Source organism: Bos mutus, chromosome 1 (genome assembly GCF_027580195.1).
Source record: "Bos mutus isolate GX-2022 chromosome 1, NWIPB_WYAK_1.1, whole genome shotgun sequence".
In the NCBI taxonomy this organism is placed as follows: Eukaryota; Metazoa; Chordata; class Mammalia; order Artiodactyla; family Bovidae; genus Bos; species Bos mutus.
The window spans coordinates 66534871-66562317 of record NC_091617.1 but is presented as its reverse complement, the minus strand read 5'-3'; the positions used below and the strand labels follow the sequence as shown (position 1 = coordinate 66562317).

General features: G+C 53.0%; 1 protein-coding gene across 1 annotated transcript in view; it reads right to left on the bottom strand.

The window, feature by feature from the left end:
- The window catches only part of PDIA5 (protein disulfide isomerase family A member 5), a 92815-nt gene that overhangs the window by 46776 nt on the left and 18592 nt on the right, over positions 1-27447 (bottom strand). Inside the window, exons 2-8 of the mRNA XM_005893411.2 lie at positions 26187-26313; positions 22984-23071; positions 13256-13339; positions 12735-12780; positions 9326-9418; positions 6307-6367; positions 818-885 (exon numbers count right to left, since the gene is read on the bottom strand). Of these exons, the coding sequence (XP_005893473.2) occupies positions 818-885; positions 6307-6367; positions 9326-9418; positions 12735-12780; positions 13256-13339; positions 22984-23071; positions 26187-26313 (567 nt within the window). The remainder of the gene's footprint in view (positions 1-817; positions 886-6306; positions 6368-9325; positions 9419-12734; positions 12781-13255; positions 13340-22983; positions 23072-26186; positions 26314-27447) is intronic.

Below are 27447 nucleotides of genomic sequence, written 5' to 3'. Positions count from 1 at the left end.
AGACCTATGGCACAGAAGAGATAAGACTGGCAAGGCAGCGGGAGAAACACAGAGACGAGCAGGGTCAGTGACTGATACTCAGACCTGGATGAGGTCTGGCCGCCCTGGCCTGCCCTCCTTCCTCACTGACCATCCTGGTCGCTCCTACTTCTCTGAAGTTTCCTCGTTTCCTCTGTGGCTCGCCTTCCCGTCTCCCAAAGGTGGGTGACCCTGAGGTGACCTTGTCTCCTGTCCACTCCCCCTGCACACTCCTTCAGAGAACTGGTGTGTTTGGGTCTCCAGCTCCCCACCACCTTGCTCCATTGAGGTCCCGACATCCCTCCTGCACCATAGACGATGTCCCTCCTGGTCCCCTGGAACCATAGAGCCCTACATGCCTGGGCAGGAGGCTGCCTCGTGGGCCCGCGTGTGCTCTGGGCCCACCACCGGGGTCACTGTGCCCTCTTTCTTTGCCACTAGGCTGCCCAGCATTCGGAGCCTCAGCCTGCCTTGGAGCCCAGCCCCCAGCATTGTAGACCCTGATGGTCTACAGTCAGCCCCTGGTCTCTGCACACCACAGGGCTTCCTGCTACCGTCCTGGCTATTTCATCACTGGCCTTCGAAGGGCCCCAAATTCTCCTGGTCCCAGAAATCTGGGGAGGAGTCTTCAACATCCACTGAGGATAGGTCTCTGAACCACATGCCAGGGGCAGCCATAATAAGTCCTTCTCATGATTTTAAAGTGTGCCCTCTCCCCTCCCCCTGCCACCTCCCCAAGTGAGAGGGAGAAGTCGAGAGCCGGCAGCCAGCCCTGCCTGGCCCCTGGCGCCTCACTTACGAACTGGCCCCGCAGCTGGGTTGCAGCCTTCTGGAAGTGTGGCATTATCCTCTTGCACACGCTGCACCCTGGTCACCAGCAGGAGAGAAATGAAATGGTTACAATGGGCCCCGTGCTCAGCCCTCTCTCCTTTCAGGCCCACCTCTACCAACAAGCATTTATCCCACTTCCAGAAGCCAGGACTGCCCAGGCTCTGGGAACACACAGCCTCAGAGGCAAAAGCCCCAGTCCCCGAGAGCGGACCAACTCCACGGCATGAAACAGGACCCAGCCCAGCAGTCCCTCAACAGGTGCGGGACTGTCAAACCTGACGCAGCTGGGGGAGAGCAAAGCACTGAGTAACAGAGTGGGTTAAGAGTTCAACAGGAATCCAGAGAGCCAGGGGAGCACCCGCTTCATGCACAGCTGAAAGCCTCCCCTCGCTGCCCAGCCAGGGGCTGCAGATGAACCTGGAGCAAATGCTATTAGGAGGGAAAACGTACAACCACACATACAGTGGCTTTGGGGATTTCTTGCCTCTTTTCCTTTATTAACAGATAATCACGCCATGACAGGAGGCAGCCGAGCGCTGGCCAGGATCCGACATTCCATTCTTATCTTCCGTTGACCTGCCCGATGACCCTGACAGGTCACCTCCTCTCTCTACTGCCCCTCCCGGCAAATGAGGGGGCTTGGACCAGATGGCCTCAGGCCCCTTCCAGCACTGACACTGCCGTTCATTCTCTGTGATGTCTCTGGCTCTACCCTCTCTGGTCCATTACGGTCACACTCCTCTCCTGGGTGGTGAAGACCCCAAACCTGGGGGACTCAAGGTCCCCGACACCCAGTACTACCTCAGAGAGACTCTGATTTAAACCTGCCCCATCCCTTCAGTGAGAACAAGCCACACACAGGCACTGACCCCACAGAACATGAGCCCGTTTCCTCAGACAGGAGGAATTCTGACACACAAGGCCGTTACTCTTCCTGACAGCTGCTCTGCTGCAAAACAGACTCTGAGATGCTTCTGAAGGCCACAGACACCAAAGCTGCCTGGAAGCCCACGTCAGTCTGGACGTCAGCTCCACACGGCACAGTGGGGACAGGGCCACGCAGCAGCAGGCTGACAAGCTCTGATCTACGTTTAGCTAAGGCCTCAGCAGGCCGTGGGCAGAGCAACACGGCTCAGAGAGGAGCACTCACCCCCTCATCGCCAGATACAAACAGTGGAGACCGTGAACAGCTCAGATCTCTCCAGGGACCGCTCGAAACTCCCCAGCACCGCATCTACCAGACAAGACGCAGTGCAGGATATTCTGATGTGAAACTCTCAACATGCCCACAGCCCCTCTGTGACGTTCCTGCCCAGCAGACAGACAGACACACAGACAAGCCAACACATCTGGGCTCAAGTTTATGCCATTAGTTCAGACTCAGGGAGACACGGGAGCTGCAACGAGGTCAGCCTGCAGCATGGTCCCTTAGTGTCTGCCCGCAGAGGACAAGCGGCCCCTCTCCCCAGCAGCTGCCACCACCAGCGTGGTCCCCACCAGCACTGGGAAGGGAGGCATGTGACACCTGTCAGGGGGCTTTGTTCCCACTGTGGGGATTCAGGGAGAAGAACGGAAACCGAGGAGGCAGTGCCAGCTCCCTGGGATGCCCAAGCTCCACCAGGCAGATGCACGTGGTAGGGATGGGAGGTCACGCAGCAGAGGAAGGAGCTCGGCTCCGGGGAGGGTGAGACCCAGGTCTGTGTCTCTCCTGGACTGCTGCTGGGTGACCCGGGGCTAGTGGTGAGAGCAGTCTGAGCCTCAGTTTCCCCATCTGTAAGGCAGAGGGCAGAGCCAACACCTGGGGGCGGGGGCGGGGGGCAGGACCGGCGCCAGGAGGGGAGGCTCTGCCAACACAGGGCCCGAGAGCCCGCCTTTCAGTTCATGGTGGGGAGACACTTCCATCCAGAACGGGGATGTCAGTTGACTCCCCAGGAAGGAGGATGATGGGGGCACACTTGAGCCCTTCACCCTCTCTTTAGCCAGTGACTTGATGAGATGGGGGAGTCAGACACCCACTAGGGCACATTCTGCAGTCCGGAACTTACTGCCTGTCCTCAGAGCTGTGGCCTCTCTCCCCCAGCTCTGCCTATGACCTCAAATCACATTATCCCCCGTGACCTCTAAATGAATGGTAAGTCGGCCAGCTGTCCCCAGGGTAGAAATCAGCAGCACCAGGTGGAGAGGTTATTGGCAGGGGAGAGAGAATGGAAGAGTAACAGGAAGCTCCGGGCCAGGTCAGCTGCCACTTGAACTTTACCAGAGATAGAGCGGGTATGGTGGTCCTTATTTGAGTTTACCTTTCAGCTGACATAACTGGGAGGCAGGGAAAGAGAGAAGACTAATGACCACTCTCAAACCCCAAAGCTTAGAGCACCAGCCCATTCATTTTCCCATCAGTTCAGTCAACAAGCATTTACTAAGTAACTTCAGTAGGTCCTGGGGACCCAGATTTCTTGTCACAACTACAAGTTCCCACTGGCTCTGGGTTCATTCACCCTAGTCATGATCAAAGGAACAGAGTCCTAAAGGACCTCCCAGCGAGGGATCTAGCGACTCCCAGGAATAAGCTGAATTATAAGGCCACGAGGGCTTGACAGGATCAGTATAAGAGCACAACAGTACCCACAGAATCTGGGGGTACCAGGGACCCAGAAAGCCATCCAATCCGGCCCTCACAAGTGTTAACAGCTCCGAGTTTCCTCCCTCCCTCCTCACTACTAATCATTCCGTAACACCTACAAGGAACCTAGCTTCTTCTGTCCTAGCTTTCTGCTCTAGGAAGATAATTCTGCTCACAGCTCTGCCTCCTGTGATGGGGATGGTCACCCCGCCAGCCTGGGGAGGTGCTGTGGGGTGGGGAGGGGATGGCACACGCACTTAGGTGCACACTGCCAGGGGACCTCTCTCTGAGACTCCTAGATCATTACACTGAAGCCTGCCCAGTTGCACCGTGAATCTGCCTCATGACATGGACTGCATACTGACCTCACTGTTTTAGTCTCATTTAGCCAATATGTTGAGAGCGGAAGCGTTCTAAGATGACCCAAAGGAGGCCCATCTTCAGGAACTGTGCGAGCAGGATAATTCCTGAAGCAATTCACAGTTGGGCAGGCCTCATAGCTCAGTTGGTAAAGAATCTGCCTGCAATGCAGGAGACCCTGCTTCGATTCCTGGTTCAGGAAGATCCGCTGGAGAAGGGATAGGCTACCCACTCCAGTATTCTTGGGCTTCCCTTGTGGTTCAGCTGGTAAAGAATCTGCCCACAATGCGGGAGACCTAAGATCCCCTGGAGAAGGGAAAGGCTATCCACTCCAGTATTCTAGCCTGGAGAATTCCATGGACAGACCATGGGGTCGCAAGGAGTCAGACACAACTGAGCGACTTTCACTTGCACGGAGAAACAAAGGGCTTCCCAGGTTGCGCTGGTGGTAAAGAACCTGCCTGTCAATGCAGGAGACCTAAGAGACCTGGGTTTGATCCCTGGGTCGGGAAGATCCCCTGGAGTAGGTAATGGCAACCCACTCCAGTATTCTTGCCTGGAGAATCCCATGGACAGAGGAGCCTGGCAGGCTACAGTCCATAGGGTCGCAAAGAATTAGATATGAGTAAAGCGACTTAGCACCTCACTCCAGTACTCTTGCCTGGAAAATCCATGGATGGAGGAGCCTGGTAGGCTGCAGTCCATGGGGTCGCTAAGAGTCGGACACAACTGAGCGACTTCCCTTTCATCCATTGGAAAAGGAAATGGCAACCCACTCCAGTGTTCTTGCCTGGAGAATCCCAGGGACGGGGGAGCCTGGTGGGCTGCCGTCTATGGGGTCGCACAGAGTCGGACACGACTGAAGCAACTTAGCATGCATGCACACAAGGAGAAACAAAAAGGGGTGACACCAACCAGTGAACGTTAATAGAAAGATCAGGGGTTAAAGTGCAGACCGCCTGGGCAGAGCCAGATCTAACAGGAAGTGGGACTCCAGGGCCTCTTTCCATGGGCAGGCACAGTCCTGGGGTGAGGTGGGGGGCCGGGTAGGGGTCACCGAGCAATCCAGGAGATAGGGTAGGGAGGGAGGTGGGAGAGGGTTCAGAATGGAGGGACACATGTATACCTATGGCCGATTCATACTGATGTATGGCAAAAACCACCACAGTATTGTAATTATCTTCCAATTAAAATAAACAAATTTCAAATATATATACACACACACACTACAATATGTATATCCCACTTCCTGTTGTAGTTAAAAAAAAAAAAAGTAACTAGAACCCTGTGCCACCCACTCAAGCCATAGACATGTCTGGACACACCCACCTCCCATCACACACACATCTCTTGCTCAGGCCTTTAGGTCTTTGCTTTTCAATCCATGGGTAGGGACAAATCAGACTTCAGAGGTGGCCCAGATGGGAGCGTATCTGTGGCTTGGAGGACAACTGCTCCATTCCACAGCTGCAGCTTGAAGGCAGCCACAGACAACATGCTGTGAAGAGCCGCATGAAGCGATGTGGCCGCGTTCCAACAAAAATTAATCTACAGAAAAGGCAGCCAGTCCCCAGGCCATGATTTGCTGACCCTTTATTAGAGGGTTATGAAGCAGTAGGAAAAACCAATAAAAAAACAATAAAAAAGAAAATATCAGGTCTTCCACATCTGGTAGAGTGGATGGCAAGCAGTAAGGAAGGGTAAGTCTAGTTTAGTGAAACTTTGCAGCTTATATATATAGTTTATATACTTACAGTGTACAGGGCTGCTGTGTAAAATATGCTCATACTACAAATACAGTCAAAAGTGTGAAAGCCACAGCTCGGATCCAGCCCCTTTCTGCCCTCTCAGAAATGGAAACTGAGGCACAGAGCGGTGAGGACTTGACCAAGGTCACCTAGCTCATTGATGACACAGTTGGAATTAGAACCCAGGTCCTCTGCTCACTGTCTCAGTGATCCTTCTGCTGTTCTCACGACCTTTAGCCTCATATAGAGACTGGACCCCAATAGTGGCCCCTTTCTCCCTGGTCCTGATCCCTCAGATCTCCCAGCTGGATGTGTGGCTGCCCCGAGGCTGGCCAGGCTCTGGATGGTCAGCAGCGGTAACCACAGAGAGCACGCCAGGGCCGAGGCACGGCTCCACCGGCTGCACAGCTGCCAGCCAAGGGCTTCAGGCCACAGGAGGCAGAGGGCAGGGAAGGCGGAGGCACCTTGAGCAGATGCCGGGGGAAGGGGACAGAAGGATGCCAATGCCAGCGAGAGAAAAACTGGTGTGGATGGAGGGGCAGGGCCAGATGAAAAGGCACAGACAAATGAAAGAGGTGCAGGCAGAGAGACGGGGTGAGCACAGCAACTAGGCAGGCCTAGGTGCTCCAGAGGGAGGCCGGGGGCTAGTGTTCCATCCCCCTCACAGCCACAGCGGCCCCACCCAGAGTCTGACCGTCCAGCTTGAGTGCAGAGGAGAAAGGCACTCACATGGAGCATAAAACATCATCAGGGTCGGCTTCTCTTCCTTCTTCAGGAGCCGACGGAAGTCCTGAGGCACACAGAACATCACAAGTTAGAGACAGCACAGGACAGGGGTGACACCCTGGGGACCCTTGCAGGTGGAGTGCGGCAAGCACTTCTGAAATCCCACGGTCTGACTTGGGGGATGCAGTGCAGTACAGATCCTAGCAAGTCAGGGCCTGAAAGGCCCTCAGAGACCATCTATTCTAGCTACCTCACACGTTACAGATGGGGAAACTGAGGGCCCGAGGGGACAAATGGCTTTCCCAAGGCCACCTGGCGGGACGAGGTAGTCGGGACCAGGTTACCAGCCTTACTTTCAGCTCCCACCCAACAATGAAAACACTGCAAGGACCCGACTGGGCCCCACGAGGCTGTCTCTTGTTCTATGATCTACGGCTCTGCTACGGTGGGTGCTTGTTTTCATGGAGGCCCAACTTGGCCAGGCAGGGATCTGCTCGTCACACAACCCTGCTCACCCAGCCCCATGAACCTTCCCCAGCCCAGCCCTGTCATGCTACCAACCATCCAGGGCCCAGAAGACCATGGTGCACACAGGAGCATAAGGATGAGATGCACCCATCCCCAGGAGGCTACAGGCTAAGTGGATCATTTGTATTTGTAAAACCCTTAGAACGGCGCCTGGCTTGTTATCAGGCAATATATAATTATTTGTTAAATGAATATAATAAATGTAAAAAGACAAATGGTCACAACAATGCTAATGGAGAGACTTCAGTGCAAAGCAGGGCAGGAGACTTTTCTTCCAACCAGTCAATGATGTTCGGGAAAAAGCAAATCTATCAAGGACTGCAGAGTAGCACCATGACAGAGCACATTTTGATTAAAATAAGCTCCTCTAACCAGTTTCCATGGAAGAAAATTAGAGGTTTTTCTCTCTTGAATAATAAAGAAAATAAGAGGAAATTTCAAAATGCAGGCTTCCTGGCCACAACAAGGCATTAGGTAAATAGATGACGGTACATCCTGCACAATGGAATACTACTGCATCATTAAAAACGATGGAGAGGAATATTTAATGTCACAATAAGATGCGCATGTCACATTAAGTAATGGGGGAAAGCAAGTGACAAAACAGCATATAAAATGTAATGTTTCTGTGTGTATTACACTGAAAGCCTGAAGGCTACAGAAAATACTGGCAGTGAGTATCTCTCAATAGGCAGGGATGGGGTAATTTTTTTTTTCTTTTATGCTTAAGCTGTATTTTCTAAATTTTCAACAATGAACGTATATTAGTTATAATTTTCCAGTAAGAGAAAAAAGATTAAAATATTTTGTGAGAATTTAAAACAGCACATAATCAATTCTGATAACGTTAACTCTTATTTATGTATATAGAGAGCAGAGGCATCCATTTGAACAGAAGCAGTAACCAAGATCTTTGACCCTGACTAGGAGTGGAGGATGCTTTGAAAATGATCTTCTGGAATCCCCGGAGCTAAAATTGTTAAAAAGATCTGAGAAGAAAAGGTTTTCCTGAGCCTGCAGCAATTTGGTTTCATACCCTGAACAGTAACAAATATCTTATTACATCCAAAGATGCTTAATTACCTTCAAATAAGCGTGGAACTCTTAAGTTTACAAACAGAAGTCGGCAATTCAAACCTGAATTTGGAACTTCAGTTATTTTATGTGTGGATTTTATTAGCACAAAAGCAGTTAATATTTCTACATGAGAGAAAATAGTACACAGTATAAGAAGAAGACTGCCTACAGGCATGGAAAAGATATCTCTGCTTAATATTTCTAGTTACAGAAGAGCAGTTTTAGGAGTTTCAGGACATGAACATTTGGGGGGAAGGAGGCAGCAGGCAATCGTTTGTCTGAGAGGCTTTAAAAACACGTATTATGATAAAATCCACCCAGGAGAAATCATCGGTTTAGGCTGTCTGTCTTTTCATGGCTATGGGTACAGATGCCACCACCTTCAGACACTGGGCCCTCCTCCCCTCCTCCTTCTTTTTCCAGCTGATGACACCGGCACTTTCTATCCCCAAAATGTTGATGCCCAGCGCCTTAATTCAAAACACCTTCATCTGAAAGGCCCACTTGGTTATCTCATGATGATCACACATGATCCCTCCTCCAGAAAGTATAAATGGCATCATTTTCTCCTGAGCTAGTAACAAGCATCAAGAGTCAATGATTTTAAATGAAAAGGGAAGGGAGTCAGAGGAAGATAAAACGTACGTTTTATCTTCTCAGGATAAAACGAACGTTCTCCCTCCATCTACAAAAAAGCACTGCTTGCTGCACAGGCCATTTGAAATGTGACAAAGAAGTTCTTGCCCATCCCAATGGGAAGGCGCAGTCAACCAAGTAAGGCATACATGGGCACATGATAAAAACACAGGCACCCGTGGACAGAGGCACCTTTAGGTCACGTGTGCACATGATAAAAACACAGGCACCCATGGACAAAGAGGCACCTTTAGGTCATGTGGGGCAGGCTTCGAAAGGAAGAGGTTCAGGGTTGTATGCAGACTGTACTTCAGAACTACCCTTCCACCCCTAACCCCAGCCAAACCCAGAAACTGAACTTGTTCAAAATTAACACAGTGTCCCAGAATTGTAAAGACCTGATTCAAGTCTCTGAAAATCCAACCCAAACCTCTCAGATATTTTTAAACAAGAAAAAAGGCAAACACAAAATCCACCTTAGAAATAATACCAAAAAACATAAAGGCAACAACCACATTACATAATGAGAAAGAAACATTTAAATGTCCCTATAAGGAAAATGTACACATGTTAAAATACATTATATAAGGCAGTGGAGAACAGAAGTCCCAGGCAGCTAATCTCCTGTTGTTTCCATCTCGGAGCTCGGAAGGGAAACCAAATGTTAAGGCCTGGCCCAGGGCTCCCTTGGAGGTTCCATAATATTCCTATTTCTCAGTTCCTCAGTCATCTCTCCTGGGGAACCCTGGTTGGGGGGAAGCGTCCAAAGCCCATCAGATACCTTTTCATTGTCAATGTGGACAACATCTTTGGCTCCAGGATCTTCCTCCCACAACGGGGGCCCTTTTGGATCCTTCAGAAAGGCCACTATGGACTGAGGAAAAGGAGAGAGAAGGGAAAACTCATTTTAGCCAGGAAAAAAGGAGGTAAGGGGATCAGAAACCTGTCCCATCCCCTACCTGGAGACTACAGTGCCTGAAACCGGAGGCACACAGCCTATGGGCAAACGACTGGGGTGTGCCATGCCATCACCCACTGGCAGCACTGCTAAGCACCCTAAAAATGCATCCCACATGACACTAACTCTGGTCCACTGACACCTACGATGCTTCTTCAGGGACAAGAGAGAAAGTTCGAGACAACTAGTTGGCTTATTCAAAACAGAGGCACATGCTTCTAATAAATCTCATCTCTTCCAAAAAGTCTCCCTGACCAGTTTGAATAAAGGTCTCCAGTCACGTGCGATGTAAGAAACTTACACATTCACACAGCCATTAAAACTGTCAATGGCATAAGCAAGTTAATCACACCTGCTTGTAACCTGCTTGGTATTTCACGATCTAAACTGGTTTGGGAGTGCATTAAATCCTCATCACCCTCTCTGGGACGCAAGTGGGAAGCCCCCCAAGGCAGGGTGCTCATAACTGTGGCCCCCTGGTTGCTGGACTTCTCTCCTTAGACGCTTTTCTAGACGGACCAAGACCTTCAGGATAAAGGGCTTAACTAGCCTTTGTCTTGTGGACAACTGATTCAGCTCTCTGCTCCCCTTGGGCAGGACACACATGGAGCAGGAATGTGGGGGGGTGGGGGGTGGACACGTCCCTTTGCTCCCCTCCCCACCAGCCACACGACGGAAGCTGCATTCCCTTCACTTTCAAACAGTCATCTGAGAAATGCCGCTCAAAGCCTCTGAGAGCCAGGACCAGGTACCAAAAACCAGCTGAGCCTCCCTCCAACCCTGGAGAGGTGGCCTCCTTGTCATCAGACAAGCCCTCAGTGTTCTGCAACTGGATGCAAGATTCCATTACATCTACCCGCTTTGAGCACGCTCCTGTGAGCAGATGATGAGCTAGGTGTGCCACGTGTGTGCTGGGAAGAGGGAGGTCTGTGGTGAGGACGGAAAAACCCCTGAGTGAGGCTGTGCATCCAGCCCCCCACCGGTCACACACAGACGACCTGGGAGGCTTGCTATTTCTTAGAAATTCCTTTTTGGAAAGAGCTCTGTGGGAGAGTGGGAGTCAGCCAGGACTTCGCAGAATTTCATTCAGATAGTGGTCCCTGTCTGTCCAAACAGAGCTATGAAATGCCTGCTGGCAAGAGAAGACGGCTATTCCTACCAGGCAGAGGCGGATCAGCCTTCTCTCAGCACCTTGTCAAAGCTTCACTGTGATGACAACAGCCAAAGTGAGGCCAGCAGCGCTGCCCTGAAAGCCCCACTCACCCACAGCCACAGGGCACGCCCACGAGCCATGCGATTAAGATGCTTATGGGAGCCCACCCGCCTGCTGTTCCAGAAAGCCTGGTGCAGATGCTATCAACTTAGGGTGCACCGTGGACCTCAACAGTCTGTGCAGCCCGAGACTCATGGGAAAACACTCCTTCCGATGTATGTATGCACAGTGTCTAGGGATAAGGTCCACAGCTTCCAGGAGATTCTCAGTAGCATAGGAACTCAAAGTAGGTAGGAACTACTGCCCTGGGGGGGTTGGGGGGGGCACTCTTGGCCTGTGCCAGCACCAGCCGAGTTAAAGTACTAGCACCCCACCCCTGCCTCGGCATCAAGGCCCCTTCTGAACAAGGGTACAGCAACAACAGCCAGACTGTGCACCCACCCTGCCGGGGGACTCCTCCATCTTCCCAGAGATAGAAGCTCAGGAGAAACCCTGAAGGGAAAACGGACCCGAGACCAGGGAGGGCTTTGCTCACGGCTGCTCCCCCTGAGAACCTGGAGCTGTCGGGCAGCCATGGGGAGCTCCACCATCACACCCCCCTACCCTAGAGAACCCCAGGGACTCCTCCCCAGTCCTTGATGGTCCCATGGGCTTCAGGGACCCTGGGACCAAGGATGCCCTGTCCCCACCTATGACCCTGACCCTGTACCATGCTCAGCCACTTCTCCAGCTCCTTGATGCCAAGATCACAGGCAGGATGGGAGCGAGCAGATCCCATACACCTGGTCTTTGTGAGAAGGTGGACAGAAGCCAGGACTCAGACTCCCCGACCCAGGCAGGTCCAGACCACCTACCTGGGTGTCTCTCCTGCCACTGCAGTTCTGAGAAGCTGCTATTCCCTGCTCCTCAAGCCCCGGACGGACTCCTCAGAGGGCCAGCTAAATATACACTGAACACAACCTCCAGACACAAAACAAAAAGCCCCGCCGCCTCTATCAGCAATGCCCCCACACCACCCAGCTTCCACATCTGAGGCGCACGTGTTACCACTTCAGCTGACATCTTAACACAGAATAAGAGGGGTTAAGCAACTCTAGTTGGTAGAATTATCTCTAAGTGTCTAAGTGGGTGTTAAGATGATGAGTAATCAGGCTGAGTCTGTATTAAGTAAAAGCTGCGGCAACTTAAAAAAAAAAACAAGATTTAATGGATAAATAAGAAATGACCAAGGAGGTAGGGGGAGAGAGGCAGAGGGAGAAGGGCATGGACAGCCACACAAACAGATGGACAGACAGAAAAGAATGGAAGGAAACAGATGGAAAGAGAGAGGAGCCCAGGGTCTAATGCAGTCTAAGCAGGAGAATCAGAGAGGGTGGGTTCAACATATGCTGCGACAGAAGGAACACATGGCCCTAGCCAGGGCAGGGGCTGCCGCCTGGACCAGAGCAGGAGAAGAATGATCTGAGGGAGGGAACACGAAGGAGGAGAACCAAGGGCAGTGGAAGGACTCGGGCCCCGGAGAGCTGCCAGGGGATACAGGATAACACCTGCAGGGCAGAGAATCTCCATCCTTATTTTCACTGACGCTTTTCTATCTCTTTTTGAATCGGATTTGTAGCCGAGAATGGCTCAGTGACGTGGGCATCTCATCTGGACCCAGCTGCTGCCCTGCCCGGGTCCTGCATGCTGTGCTAACCTGGGCACCACTGGCCCCCTCAGGCCTATGGGCAGCCCCCAGGGACATGACTGCAGAGGTGAAGGAGGGCTCTGGACAGTTGAAGGGAGACTCTGGCCTCTGCAGAGGAGGGCATGATGTCAGATGTCTCACTGGACAGAGTGATGTCAGATGTCTCTCTCACTGAAAGAGTCATAAACTGTCTACCAAGCAGCGGGCCATCCCCTCTGGTTTCACAGCTACAAACTTCTCCAGGCATTCTGCTGACCTGTGTTCTACAGATGAGACTCCCTCAGATCACTCTGCCCTTCCTCCTCTGCTGAGAACAAGGCAGGGAAATTTACCTTAAACGTCACAGCTCGGTTATATTCAGTATGAAATGCACCATCCCTGTGAAAACACGAGAAAAAGGTGTTAATGTTAGGATTGGTTATGAAGACATGGGCTTCCCAGGTGGCACTAGTGGTAAAGAAGCTGCCTGCAGGAGACATAAGAGACTTGGGTTTGATCCCTGGGTAGGGAAGATTCCCTGGAGGAGGACATGGGAACCCACTCCAGTATTCTTGCCTGGAGAATCCCGGGGACAGAGGAGCTTGGTAGGCTACGGTCCACAGCATCACAAAAAGTCAGATACGACTTGGCACACACTCACCTGAAGACACTTAACCTTTAGATTTCCTGCAGAATCTTAGTAAGATTCAGCTGTTGAACACAGCTCAAGTTTTTTTTTTTAAGAAATAATTGTAAACACAAAAAACATCATTCTGAAATAAAATTAATCTCACTAAAAACTGTGGTTTGCAGAGAATACCAATGAAAGCTTTTAGTATTTATTTGGAAATTGGAAAAGTCCATGTGTACTTACTGGTAATGGAATAATTCAACCTTTTTGTCCTTTGCACTCAGGTCAACTTTCATCTTCTTGCACAATTTTCTACTTTCTGCGTCACTGAAAGACACAAATGTTGGGGAAAAGACACTTGTTACCTAAAGTCCTTGTGAAGGTTTTGACAGAGGAAAATCTGCTGGTGACCTAAGAGTAAAGGAGATAACTTAGGATTCTCAATAGCAAGTGAGGCCCTCACTACAAATGAGTTCTCAGAGAACTGGAGGAAGGAGGGAAACCAGCAGGATCTGGACTGATCTGGAAAGACAGAGGCAAGCAGATGGGGAGGACAGATCACTGCCTGTAAGGGGCCATCTGGTGGATCCAGACAAAGTAAGTTCCCTAAAAGCTTAGTGGGCAGGTGGCACATTTTAAGAAAAACAAGCTCAGGGGAGTGGTTCCCAATCCCGGCTGCTCATTAGAATCACCTGGGGGAAGTTTTCAAACATACTGATTCCCTGACCCTCTCGCAGACCATGACTCAGAGGCTCCACCTGTGGCCCCAGCGAGTTTTTTTTTTTTTAAACCTCTGATTTGCGGCATGTGCCACCACCAGACCAGGGTAGGAGAAAAACGTTCTATGATGTTGAAGGAGTTACAAAATCTGATCAGTTATTGATAAAAGCCAGAGAGAGAACAGCGAAAGGTTCAGTGAGGTGCTAGCGTCTGCAGGATCACACCCCTGCAGCCCTTCTAACGAGAGGCGTCGGCCGGGTGCCATCCACTGTTCCCCAAGTGCTTATGCATGACCCCTCTAATCTTGCTTCCCGTTCTGTTAGACCTCTGATCTCAAAACGTGGTCCCTGGACCAGCAGTATCACCACAGCCCAGGAGCCTGTCAGAAGTGCAAATTCTCAGCTCCTTCCCAGACCTATTCAATCAAAACGCCCAGCGGGTCCTCATGCAACCGTGTTTTAAGGAGGCTCCCAGGTGATCTGATGCCTGCTGCTACCCTGCCTGGCTCTCCCTCATCTCTCCAACCCCTCTCCCACCCCCATGAGGCTTGGTTTGCCCTGTGCCCTGCACCAGTCCCCTCAGAGACCTCACCTGCTCTTGCAGCCTCCCTATGACCTCACCACACTCAGCCAAGTCTTCCCAACTTCCAACCAGAGGCAACCAGCTACCCCACTCATACGGCCCTGCTCCTCATGCCAGGACCCTCTCCCCACATCTCAGTGGACTACTCAGTGAGGGTCTCTCAGCAGCGCCCCCACCCTGCACCAATCCCAGCTGACTACACTGCTGCTGCTGCTGAGTCACTTCAGTTGCGTCCGACTCTGTGTGACCCCATAGACGACAGCCCACCAGGCTTCCCCGTCCCTGGGATTCTCCAGGCAAGAACACTGGAGTGGGTACACACTGCATGAGAAAATTTGCTCTGCCTGGTATGACCACCACCTGAGGGAAGTCCTGTCAGCTCCCACCTGTTCACCTTTGACAGCCATCAGCTTCACACAGCTGTGCACCAGCCCTGGAGCAGATGGACTAATTACACCATTCAGCTCAATTCTAAAAGCCACACTCACAATGGACAGGCAACACTATGGAACCTCATTTCAAGTGTGAATATGCAATTTGCAATTCAAGAAGCATGTCTTACCGGCCAGGTGCGTGGGTTGGAGAGGGTGTGTCAGGCACACTCAGGGACCCCCCGAAACCTCCACACCATCCCTCCCTACGCAGTCCTACTTGTAGTGGCCATCACTGTAGCCCCTGCAGCTTCTAGCCACAACCCTGCCCCAGCTCACAGAGAACTCAAGAAACGCTCAATGATCTCAGGAAGGAAGGCTAATGACGCAGCCATGGCTGCTCCCCCAGGGAGGTGAGAATCTTTTAAGATAGGGAGTCCAGAGAGGACAGAGAAGCTGGGGTGCGGAGGGGACCCAGAAGGGCCAAGAGCGTGGGGGCCTGTAAGGTGCAGCCACGAAGCCACGCACCCACTGACGGTGGTGATTACCGTCTAGTCTGCCCTGTCCCACACGTGCTCTGTGGTGAAGCCACATGGACAGGCAGCAGGGTCTGTTTGACAACTGTGTCCGAGGTGCCCTTTCCGTGCCCCAAGGAAGACGAGAGGGCTCAACTGGGATGTTTACAACCATTCCCTTGGCACTTTCCCTGTCCGGATTTGTTCTGCTTTATGCAACGATTTCTGGGACCACCTACTGTCCACTCAAACATGACAACAAATAGCGGCTACGGCAGAAACCAGGTTCAGGTACCTGCCGCACCCTTGCCCTATGCTAGCATCCAGCAGGGGCGCCCAGACTGCAAGGCAGCCTCACACCAGCGCTCTCCTCATGGAGCCTGGCTGGCAGCCTCTTCCTGTGATTTTATGAAGCAAAGAGAGGAGAGACGGGGCCTAGTCTTTGCAACCCCAACCCCGGCTGGCTGTGCAGAAAAAACCTACTCCTTGGGAAAAAGCCTTGCTGTCCCGGGGAATCCAGGCCAGGCTTAGGAGTATTGTCCCAAAGCAGCTGGCTGGGCTGGGTGGAGCTTTGGGGGTGGGCATGGAGGTTCCTCTCAGGCATGTCCAGCCCCACCCGCTGCCAGCCTAGGACCCCATGACCCTCCAGCAACCACAACTCCATCTTGGCCACAGGATCCCTCAGGCTGACTCTGCAACCCTCTCCTCTCCTCTGCTTCACACACCCCCACCCCCCACCGCCCCCCCCCACACACACACAGCGCGCGCAGGCACCCAGGACGGTGGGTGGGGAGCCCGCTTCCCAACCTCTATGAGCACCTCTGTTCTCAGATCCCAGCACCTCATGCCCCCTCATCTGGCACTGCCGCCCGCCCTTCCCCACTGGCTCTCTGCCCTTCCCCCAATATGTCCACTGACTGTCAGCCCCATCAGAAAGGTTTGCTCCACCAAGCCAATGGCTTTGTTTTGTTCATGGCTGGTTCCCCAGGGTTACAACGGCTGAGGGCACATAGCAGGCGCTCTATAAATAGCCTGAGTGAGTGAGTGAGTGATGCTGGCTGTCGTGCTGGGATGAGGCGCTCATGGCTGGCTCTCTGGGCTCTGCCTACTTAGCTCCAGGAATCCTGCCAGGTGACAATTCCTGACAGTGCGCTTTCAGATCGGCTCCCCTCCATCCTATGATTCTGACTCTCAGAGTGTGTATGTGTGTGTGTGTGTGTGCGCACATATGCACTAACTGTGCAGTACACGAAAAGTCGTAAGAGTTCAAGAAGGGGAGAAATTACCCAAGCTCAGGGACTTAAAAGGATCTGGGTTGATAGATTTCGCAGTTAACTGTGCTCCCGCCCTTCCCTAGCCAATGACTAATGCTCTGGCGGGGAAGGAGACAAAGGCAGACAACAGGGAATGAGCTGCTTTGCTGGGATGAGAGGGAGGGGACAACCACAGAAAGTGACTGGCAGTGCAGAGGTCTTCACCTGTCACTCCCCAGACTGTCCTGCAGGAACCAGCCTTCTCTGCTGGCTCCTCACCGTCCTCTGCCTGGTTACTGGTTACTCACCCCGACCTGCCACATCCCCTCTTCCCCCGCCTCCCTGGACTCTGCTCTACAGAGAATGTGGAGGAAGATCACTGAAGCCTTTTCACACTTCCCTCCCTATCCCCAGCCCAGACAGACAGCCCAGTGTTTTTGTTCAACTTTGTTGTGGGTCGCTGGCCAGCAGTGCAGAGAGTGGCTGCAGGTATACAGTGCTGTGCTTACTAGATCTGCACGTGCAATGAGGATCATTCAAGAGACCCACCAGAGATAAAAGGTGAGAGGGTGAAAGCAGAAGAGGGAGAAGTAAGGTGCTGGAGGCTCTGCAAGGGGGTACTCGACTTACAGAAGTCACAGCCTAAGTAGGAAATCCTCCCGCAGTGGCCGCCAGCTGCAGCGACTGGGCATCTAGGTCTGGCTCTGCCACTAGCCAGCCTGTGACCTCCAGCAGGACCCTGGTTCCCCAGCTGCAAAATGCAGAGCTGTCACACAAGCTGGACAGAGCTTTCCATCCCACTATGGGGTCAAGTATTACTAAAACACCAAGGCAGGCTGCCTGCATCCTGACGGATGAACCAGGAGCCAGAAGCCAGGACAGATGGTGGAGATTCAAAAAAGATCTGAACCTCCATCATCTCTCTCCTAACTCACGATCAGATCCTCGCTTGGCCAGGCAACAACCTTACATCCACTCAAACCCTGGGCAGCCTCCTGCAGCAGGCAGAAAGCAGACTATAAGGATCCCCAGCTTGTCTTGGACACTGTGTGCCCTTGGCCCACTCAGCCTTCCTGGGGTCCGTTTCCCCACCAAAGAAGAGACCCTATCTGCTGGGTCTAACACGGCAGGATTCTGAGCAGATGTACCTGTGACCCTGAGGGTGAGAAGGAGAGGAAAGGTGGGACATGTTCCCCCCTTCAGAGACATGAAGAAAATGAAAGATGAGTGAGTGAGCAAGAAACAGCATCAGAGTGACTTGTAGAGGACGACATGGAAGGAAGGGGTTGGAAGACAAAGCCGGGAGACAGAGAACAGCCCTGGAAGAGCTAGGCCTCCAGTTTGCCAGGACCTGGGGGGCTGGTCATTAGCCCTGCTGACAACGGGACTCCCACAGCAGGATCCTCCCAGGTCTGCCTGTCCTCCTGGGTACGACCTCAAGAAGGCACCTGATCGAGCATGAATCACCCAGCAGAGCTCATAAGAGAGACAGGACACAAGAAAGAGGAGTGTGTCATCCCATCCTCCACCTGCTTCCCCAGCCCAGCGGTTCTGGAGGGGACACAGAGCCCTCATGAGAGCATGGCAGCATGCCAGGAGGTGTCTGAAGCTACAACAAAAGCACGACAACCGTTTCTGGAAGCCCACTTTATATCCCATGGTAATTCCACATGCTTACATGTAAAGGAGCAAATAATTTCTGGAAGAAAACATGGGCTTCAAAATATGTTATGCCTGCCCTGGCAGGCCCCCCCATCTCGGATCTGGGAAGCCAGTGCTGCTCCTGGAGAAAGACAGCAGATGGGAGAATGAGAGCGGGGAAGGAGGAAAATGCCGTAACATAATGACCTTCACCCTCGGGAGAAGAAAGCGGCAAGCACCCCATAAGGCTGCCTCGGCCCAGTGAGAATCAGCCCCTGGAATCAGCACGCCGGGCACAGGTCCCGCCTGCTGGCTCCAGCTTTGCTGTCCAGACAGCAGCACTCCGAGCCAAGGCCGAGCCCGATGCCAGGCTGCAGAGCACGCAGGGAATACCAACTCCCTTACACACAACCCACTTAAGAGCTGAACAAGTACCACCAGCCAACCCGAGTGTGGCTGCTGACATCTGAGCCAGGAGGTAGAGTGAGGGAAAGGGAGAGCTGACAGGTCCCTGGACGGAGGCCAGAAAGCCTACAGACACCTCAGAGCAACAAGTTACGGGCCTGGGGCCTGGGAGAAAACCGGCAGAGAAGGGTGTGTGTGGCTGTCGGTGTGTAGGCAGGGGTAGGGAGGAAAGAGCCTGAAAAGCAAGGAAAAGAGAAGAAATATCCACATAGAGAAGAGAGGAGGAAAAAGACCAAAAGAATGGGCAGGGACCAGAGAAAGGAAGAGGCAAGAGAAACCATCAAAGGAGAGGAACAGAGGAGGAGAGAGGCTGAGAGGGAAGGACAGGAGGGATGTCAGAGGCAGATACCTAGGGTGGGGAAAGGCATGAAGACCAGAAGACACATCCTCCCACACACTTAGATGAATACATGTGCCTTCATGTGCATACATACAGGCACCTATGTGTACACATGTAAGAGCCTGGTAGCTCCAGAATGTTCTCAACCAGGCTATGTAGGGATGAGAGCAACTTGGAAGATTCAACTCCATGTTTCACCCAAGAGTAGACTGAAGCCCAGAGACAGGCAGTGACTTGCCAAAGGTCACACAGCTATTTGCTGTCAGAGCCTAGGCTCAAAGCCAGGCCTCAAACCTACAGTCCCACAAGTTTCACAGCACCCCATAGTTCTTAAGGGTCCAAACAGAACAGCCTGTGCACTGCAGCTGACTCATCTCTCTTCAGAGGCATCCTCACAATGACCAAGGGGTCCTCACCCAAGGAAAAGCTCTTGAAGACAAATACATCATCTCCCTCCCTCCAGCTTCTTGATGCCCTAACAAACTGGCCCAGATGAAAAATAAAAAGAGTAGAATGGGATCTCAGATTTAAATTCTATTCTACAAAGAACTTTCATTTACCTGATCCTCACCACGGACCCAGAAAGAAAGCAGACTATGTATTATTGTTCCGTTTACAGATGAGTAAACAGATTCAGGGTAAGCGACCTGGCCAGGGTCACTGGGCTACTAAGCAGCTGAGCTGACCCTTCAGCCAGGGGCTGTGTCATTACCGCACACACTCTACAGACTCCCCACCCTGGAGCACTGTCTTCTCTCCCCCAGATGCCCCCTGGCCCCCTCACCTGCCTTCTAAAGGAGGAAAGCAGAGGGGCCATCATCCCACCGCAAGACCCGGCATCCCTATTCTGCCTCCATCCCTTCGCTGGCAAGGCGGGACGCAGAGGTGGGGAACCACATGCAGCAGGGCCCATGCAAGGGCAGCCGTGCTCCGGCTGTTCACCTGTGGTCCCCGCTCACACGCCTGCAGAGCAGAGGAGAGCACTCGCCGGAGCATTTCTGCCCTTCCATCTGCCCACCCCAGGGGCATCTCATTCAGACTCAAGAACACAGCTGAGTGCTGTTAGGGCGACGGTTAAGAGCTGTCATCACAGGGCTTGGAAAGAACACACTGGGTTCCCCTAATGGTTTATGGGGCACGTTCAGAAATCTCTGAGCAGGAGCAGCTGACAGAAGGGGTTCTCCAGCTCACATCCATGGGGATCTCCCTGTGTAATGGTGATCCGTGCCCTGCCCCCCAGGGCGGCCCGCATGGACCAGAGCTCCCAGTTCTACCCCTGTGGTTGTTCTGGGGAAGATTTAGTTGTATCCTACCTCTGATATTCTGGCTTCCAACATCATCCATTATAGCTCCATAATCCACCTACTTATCTAAACTTTTAAAAGCTACTTAATATTTCAGCTTATGCCTCCTCTTAGAGGCATGAGTTGAGTAGCAATTATGTGAACAGTCAACCCTTTGTCTTCAGGTTACCTCTTTAAAGTCATAAGTTGCCCCCTAGATCTTCATCTTAGAGCATCAAGTCACAGGATTCTCTCTCCCAGTGGCACTTTTTATTGATTCCAGACATTATGTCTCCAAATGAGTCCCCAGTTCTCTTCTTCTTAGTCTGTCTTTACACACCAAGCCCAGTCCCATACAGTCCTGCCTGTCCAGGGAGCAAGGCAGGACTGTCTCCTCCAGTCCCATCGGCCAGACAACCCAAGGGGCCACACCACAGGGAGCTGCCTGCAGGGAAGCCCCGGGCATGTGAAAGACTTGGTCCTCTGAAGGCTTGCCCCAAGTCTGAACTCAACCTCCTCTGTGAAGTTGTCTTCAACCTTTCTAGGCAGAATGAATGAAGTGACTGTAATCACCTGGCTAGATGTCTGCTGCCTCCTTGCACACTGCAATCCTCAAAGACACTATTAGCCAGGTCTGTGCCTCAAAGCACAGAGTAAGTGCTCAAGTGAATGGACCCAGGTGGATGGGGTTCATCCACCTAAACCAAGCTCTCCTGCCCACTTCCGCCACCTACAAGCCTGGGAAGAACTCCCTGTGATGAGGCTCCATTGGCTTGGTATGGAGATTCCAGAACACCCTATCCCCTCTAACGGGCTCTATCACTTTGCCAGTCACACAGAGCAGTCCTGGTAAAATACAGGAGAGAGACACACCTGGGAGACAAGAACACTTCCAGACCCACTCTGAACTAGAAGCAACCAACAACTGAAATCTCGTCAACTGTTTAGTGAGCCATCTGTTCCATTAAACTGGTGTTTGAATCAATCGGGAGGTGTGAGGCCAGACAGGTGCGCGCGCGCGCGCACGCACACACACACACATGCACACACACACACACACACACACAGTACAGCAAACACTGCTTGACGAAGACGTCTTCTGCTCTCATTCAGTGCTTTGTCAAAATATGACTTTCTATCAGTTCTCTCCAATGACAGGCAGGACCAGCTTGAGGCTGCTGCTGCTAAGTCGCTTCAGTTGTGTCCGACTCTGTGCGACCCCAGAGACGGCAGCCCACCAGGCTCCCCTGTCCCTGGGATTCTCCAGGCAAGAACACTGGAGTGGGTTGCCATTTCCTTCTCCAATGCATGAAAGTGAAAAGTGAAAGTGAAGTCGCTCTGTCGTGTCTGACTCTTAGCGGCCCCATGGACTACAGCCTACCAGGCTCCTCTGCAGCTTGAGGTTACCAACTTATAAAACAGTTGTGTCCCAGAAGTTTATTTGCAAAACAGCCACTGAGAACTTAGGTTGAAGAGGGAGATGACTGCACTGGAGTGGAGCCCCGTGAGTAACAGCTCACGGAACCCACAGAGTAGTAAAAGGTTTGTGACTCAGGCAAGGACAGAGATATTAAAGGTTACAAAGACCCTTATGGGCCATGCAGGAAAAGAACTGCCATGTTCCCAGGAGAGCCCCACCTCGTCCCCATACTAACAAAACTGTAGTACTACCTGTGATCCTCTCCCCTGCTCTTCCCAAACTCACGTTCCCAATAAACCCCACATCCAGGTGAGGACCCAGCGGCCCTGGGAACACCTCCTGTCCTCGATCAGAAGGACATGTAAATGCTGGTGTCCACCCAGTGCAGTGCCTTGCAGGCAGACAGTGCTCAACAAACGTGTAAAGAACAAACCTATTCTTCCCGACCTTTTCCGTATGTTTCACTGTCTGTGTCTTTGCTCTGTTTTTGCCAATCTATGCCCAATTGGGAACTAATTATGTGACAAGAGGTGTGTGTATATAAATCCCAGCAGCAAAAGTGCTGAATGTGGAGAGATGTGGCAATTACTCCTAATGAGGAGAAGGAAGGGAAGCCGAAAACACCATGGACTTAAAACCCCCAAACTCAGAAGGATCTGAGGAGTTCAAAGCGCCCCCTTTGCCACACTCAGAAGGGGCCTCCTGTGGGCTGGCGTGTGATTCTGCCACCATGACAGTGACACAGAGTCTCTGGGAGGGGGCAGGGGCAGCAGGAGGAGGAGCAGCTCACAGCCTTGTCATCGGGACACATTGGGGTAGGGACACAGGCCAGAGCAAAGAGCTGGAAGGACTCAGCCACCTGTCCAGGACTGACCCGTGTGACGGAGCCACCTCGGAAGCCAGGGCAACAGACAGGTCTGCCAGCTGACTCCCAACTTGTGCCCTGTGGGCCCTGGAGACCCCCATGAAGGGCCTGGGCTGCGGGTAAAGCACATGGTTCTCAACGCAGATTCCCCCCATAAACGAGCCCACCAAGTGGCCCTGAAAATCATCTTGCCTCTTCGGGCATCAAGGCTCCTTCTGCCACCCTCTGAGAAGACAAAAATCAAGTGCATGACTAACAGAGTAACAAGTAAAAGTACTATGTAAAAGGGAAGAAGAGGGGTGGGGAAAGACAGGAGGGGGAGCCACACCTACCCTTCTCCAGCCCATAGCGGTCCTGCAGCATCACTGGGGGGTTTCGGGGGAGGGCGTCCTTCTGCAGTTGTCTCTCCATCATACCTCCTCTCCCAGAATATCAATCAGGAACAATTCCCACCCAACCTACCAGAGCCCACCCCTCGCCCTCCAGCCACCATGTCCCACGTCCCCAGGATCATACCCACAGTCCACCCAGCAGATGGTGCCTTGTCCTTTCACTGCCTGGGCGACAGTAGACAATAACTTGAGGTGACTTTCAGCTGCAGCTTCTGCAAAATAAACAAACAAATAAACACCTGTACCCAAGCACACTGCCCCCACCCCTGCCATCTTGCCTCGGCAAGGAAGGACGGAGGCCAGTCCTAGAGGCGAGGTTCTGAGCACCAGCTAGAATGCATCCCTGTGGGCAACGGTTCTAACTGAGGACCATCCAGCTCTTCTCAGAAAGCCCCGCTCCCGCCACCCTCACAGACGCAGAACCCGTCACCCCTCCTTCAAGCCACGTCTCACACCTCACTCTGCCAAGTCTCTCAGGTAGATCCTCAACTCCCTGTAGAATCTCTGACTCGTTACCTTTCTGGGACACACTTTGAAAATTCTATAACCAAACAATTACAGTTCTATAACTAAGCAGGCAATGAGTCTGCTGGTTCCACGCTTGCCTGACCTGGTGCCCAACCTGGGAACTGACAAGGGCAGGGACTAGACCCTTTCCTTCACCTGTGCATCACACACTCACCTAGGGGCTCTGCATAACACCGTGATTAAATGAGGTTTACCTGCGACTCTGGTCTCTGATGGACTGACGCTAAATGTACCCAAGTCACTCTCACAGCCTGCTTCTCCAGCCTGGCAGTACCCCGGGGGGGTCAGCTGCAGGACCACGGACTACGCCTCAGGGCCAGGCAGAGTGAGCATGAGAAAGGACGAAGTGTTGGGGCAGAGCCCCTGGAATGTACGCTACGAGGGCAGGCTCTTAGACATGGAGCCCCTGTGGCCAGGATCACCATGCCACCAGCCTGTGGTGCTCCACTGCGTGGTGGCTGTGGCCGGGCTGTCACGTTCCCCCATTGTCCCTGTCAGCTAGCTCCCTGGAAAGGGCCCCTATGCAGACACTGTGGGGACAGCAGGCTGCCGCCCTCACCCGCCAGAAACTGCATGATATGTTTCAAAGCCAAGCAGAAATGATATCTGAATTATTTGCCTCCTCAGATCTCCTTTTCTAGTGTGGATAATGGAAGCTGTTTGTGAACACAAAGCCTGCTGAGTCTTTTATGCAGTGAACAGAAAACATCCTTCAAGAGCCCTGCACAGAGCCACCCACAGAGGCCCTCCCTGAAACCCCCAGGCCAATGCGGGGGGTGGGGGGGTGCGGGGGCTCAGCCGAGGTGGGAAAGGTCGTCCTCACCCTTCAGACTGGGATCGGGAGGCGGGGGAGGGAAACTTGAGTAGAGCACATGAAGCCCTCTCCCTAAGCCTGCCTTTCAGCCATGGAAAGGGAGGCACTGGCTAGGAAGAGGAGGGGAGAGAAGCCAGTGCTCCTGAAGCCACGGGAGGTCCCCAGTGTCAGGACAGGCCTGGGCAGGAGGCATGAAGGTAAAATGACCACTGGGGTCCAAGCCCAGAGATCCAGACCAGGGAGGAGCCAGGTGCACAGGGCTGCTGAGAGCTCCACTGCCAAGAGGCAGGGACAGAGGTTGGGCCAGGGCAGAAGAGAAAACAAGAGCGCTCCCAGCCCCTCAGGCCCTGGGCTAGACACCTCACCTTCCCACTCTCTACTCTCCGCATCTTTTCCTGGTGGCTGAGCCTCCATCACTGCAGACTTTGCACGTTATTCCTGCCTCCAGCAGAGGAGGCCAGGCAAAAAAAGGGGACAGAGGGACCCACCCTAGCGTCCACCGCCTGAAGGACCTCAGGCCAGGCAGCTCCAATTTCCTCACTCGTAAACTGGACATCACCTGACAACCTGCACTGCCTCCTCACGCTGCTGCTGCTAAGTCGAGTCAGTCGTGTCTGACTCTGTGTGATCCCATAGAAGGCAGCCCACCAGGCTCCCCCATCTCTGGGATTCTCCAGGCAAGAACACTGGAGTGGGTTGCCATTTCCTTCTCCAATGCATGAAAGTGAAAAGTGAAAGTCAAGTCACTCAGTCGTGTCTGACCCTCAGCGATCCCATGGACTGCAGCCCACCAGTTTCCTCCGTCCATGGGATTTTCCAGGCAATAGTACTGGAGTGGGATGCCATTGCCTTCTCCGCCTCCCTCATGGCAAGGCAGCAAATGAGAGTGTGTCTCAGAAGTTCCTTGCAGAGCCCTTCTAAGAAGGTGAGCTTATGGGAACGGGTGTGCACAGGGAAGAAAGTGAGCATGTTCCTGGGTGGGCTGACGACCCCCTAGCTCCAGGGGCACCCAAGGATGTTGAGACACGCTTGTTCAGGGCCCTGGAGCCCAGGCCTCAGGAGCGACTCTTACTGCCCCCTGCCTCAGTTTCCCCCATTCCTAACAGAAAAACAATCCCTGGGAGCGTGTGCCAGGCCCTCAGAACGGCATGGGCCAGCACGTGCCGGGTGTGTGGAGGACGCAGGCCTCAGGAGGGACACGTGTCTATCCAGAAGATCCATCAGCACCACCACCTCCCTGCTCCCGCCCTGGGCTGGGTGTCGAGTATGAGCTGCTGAGAGAGCTGTGCCGGAACTGGCCCCGACTACCGGCTACTGCTTCTCTGGGGCACAGAAAACTTGGCATCCTTGAGGGCAGCAAGAACACTTAACTCTGCTGGAACAGTGTCAAGTCAGATGTTCGAAGTCGCAGCCAAGAGCTGAGCAAACCTCTCCGTCTATGATGCCCTCTCCAGCCTCAAGGTCAGAAGAAGCAAACCGCTATTTCCACCCCACATTGAGCGCGGAGCCCACTCCAAACTCAGTCTCTTGTTCTGACCCCAGAGCGAGACAGACTGGGGCCAGGCAAGGCCAGGACTGCCAGCCTGGGTGTGTGCCCCCATGCCTGGGGCATCAGCTGGAGACAGGCTGGCCCAGTCAGTCAGTTAATCCACAGCTCTGGTGAAGTGTGGCCCTGGTGGGGATGGCCTGCTGTCCAGCAGCCAGAGAGTCCATCCAGGGTGTCCTCTGGCCTCCTTCACACACATTTCGTCTCCCTCCTGAGGCACTGAGGGACTCCAGGGGGCTTTTCCTAAGGAACCCTGGTAAAAGGGAACTAAAATAACCTCTTAGGGATCCAAAGCAGCAGCACTAATGCCCCTTCGTCAGGACCCTCGGTGAGCAGTTTTTAGTCCTGGGGTCTCTGCCTCCCATCTCTGCCCCCGCTCCTTCCTTTTCTATCCCACTGCATCCCTGACCACGGCCCCAAGGCCAGGAGAGGCACTCACCAGATTTGGAGTAAAGCACCAGTACATTATTCCGGGTCCTGAGAAGTTTTTTCAAGTCCTTGGGGTCAGAGATTCTCTCGATGAGTGAGGAGAACTTTGCGGAGGACAGCCATGTCGGCAGGACCACCTGGGGATCAAGGAGCCAAGGACCGTGAGTCCCAAGTCCCAGTGGGCCCGAGGACAAGAAGCACCCCCAGATGTGTTGCCCCTAGGCACAACTGACTGGGGAGGGATAAGGTACAACCCTCCTCTCAACCCGACACCTGCCTTTTGCCTCACCCCCTCTCCAAATCCCAGGCAGCACTAGTGGTAAAGAAGCCGCCTGCCAACGCAGGAGACCCGGGTTCCATCCCTGGGTTGGGAAGATCCCCTGGAGGAGGGCATGGCGAGCCACTCCAGTATTCTTGCCTAGAGAATCCCATGGGCAGAGGAGCCTCGAGCACCACAGTCCATAGGGTCACAAAGAGTGGGACACGACTAAAACAACTTAGCACTCACGCACGTACTCTCCAAGTAGCACCCCTCCCACAGGGACTCTTCCAGCCCACTCCCAGCCACCAGCTCCCCCTTCCTCTTCGTGCACTTTTTGTATGAGGCCATACGGACTGCATGGGTGCATAAGCATGCTGCATGGACGTTCCTGCCACCCTTTCAATCAAGACCTCTCTGCGAGGTCAAGGTCTGTACTCTGCCCTGCCCTCAAATGTCACACAGTGGAGCGATGTGAAAACTCCATCCCGCCTAGAAGCACCAAAGCCCCAAATCCACAGAGAAGTATGATCGCCTCTTAATGTGATCCCATTCAGGATGGGAATGAATGGGTGGGTGAGGGGTTTTCCACTTCCCCCACTTAGCTAATGGTCTAAGGAGACCAGCCAACAAGAAACAAGCCAATTCTCCCACAGAAAACCCTGAACACCTTGGGCCCTGGAAGTACCAGGCCCTGCTGCAGGCATGAGAGGTGGGCTGAAAGCAGGAGCAGGGACGGGGAGGCTGTTAAATGTCTGAACAAAACTGTGACACAGCAGAGCCCCTCACCCACACAGCCGGCCAACAGGCCCCTGCACAGCCAGCAAAGAATACCGCGGTTAACACCTGGAGAGACGGAATAAGAAACGCTCTGCCAGGAGACACCAGGCAGGGTGCAGACAAACTGAACCTTGAGATCACCCATCTTCTCTAGGCCTCTACCCCTCAGCACCTTCCCCTCCCTCTTCCAGAATGTTGCTAATCTAGTCCCCCCAAGAGGGTTCTGGAGGAG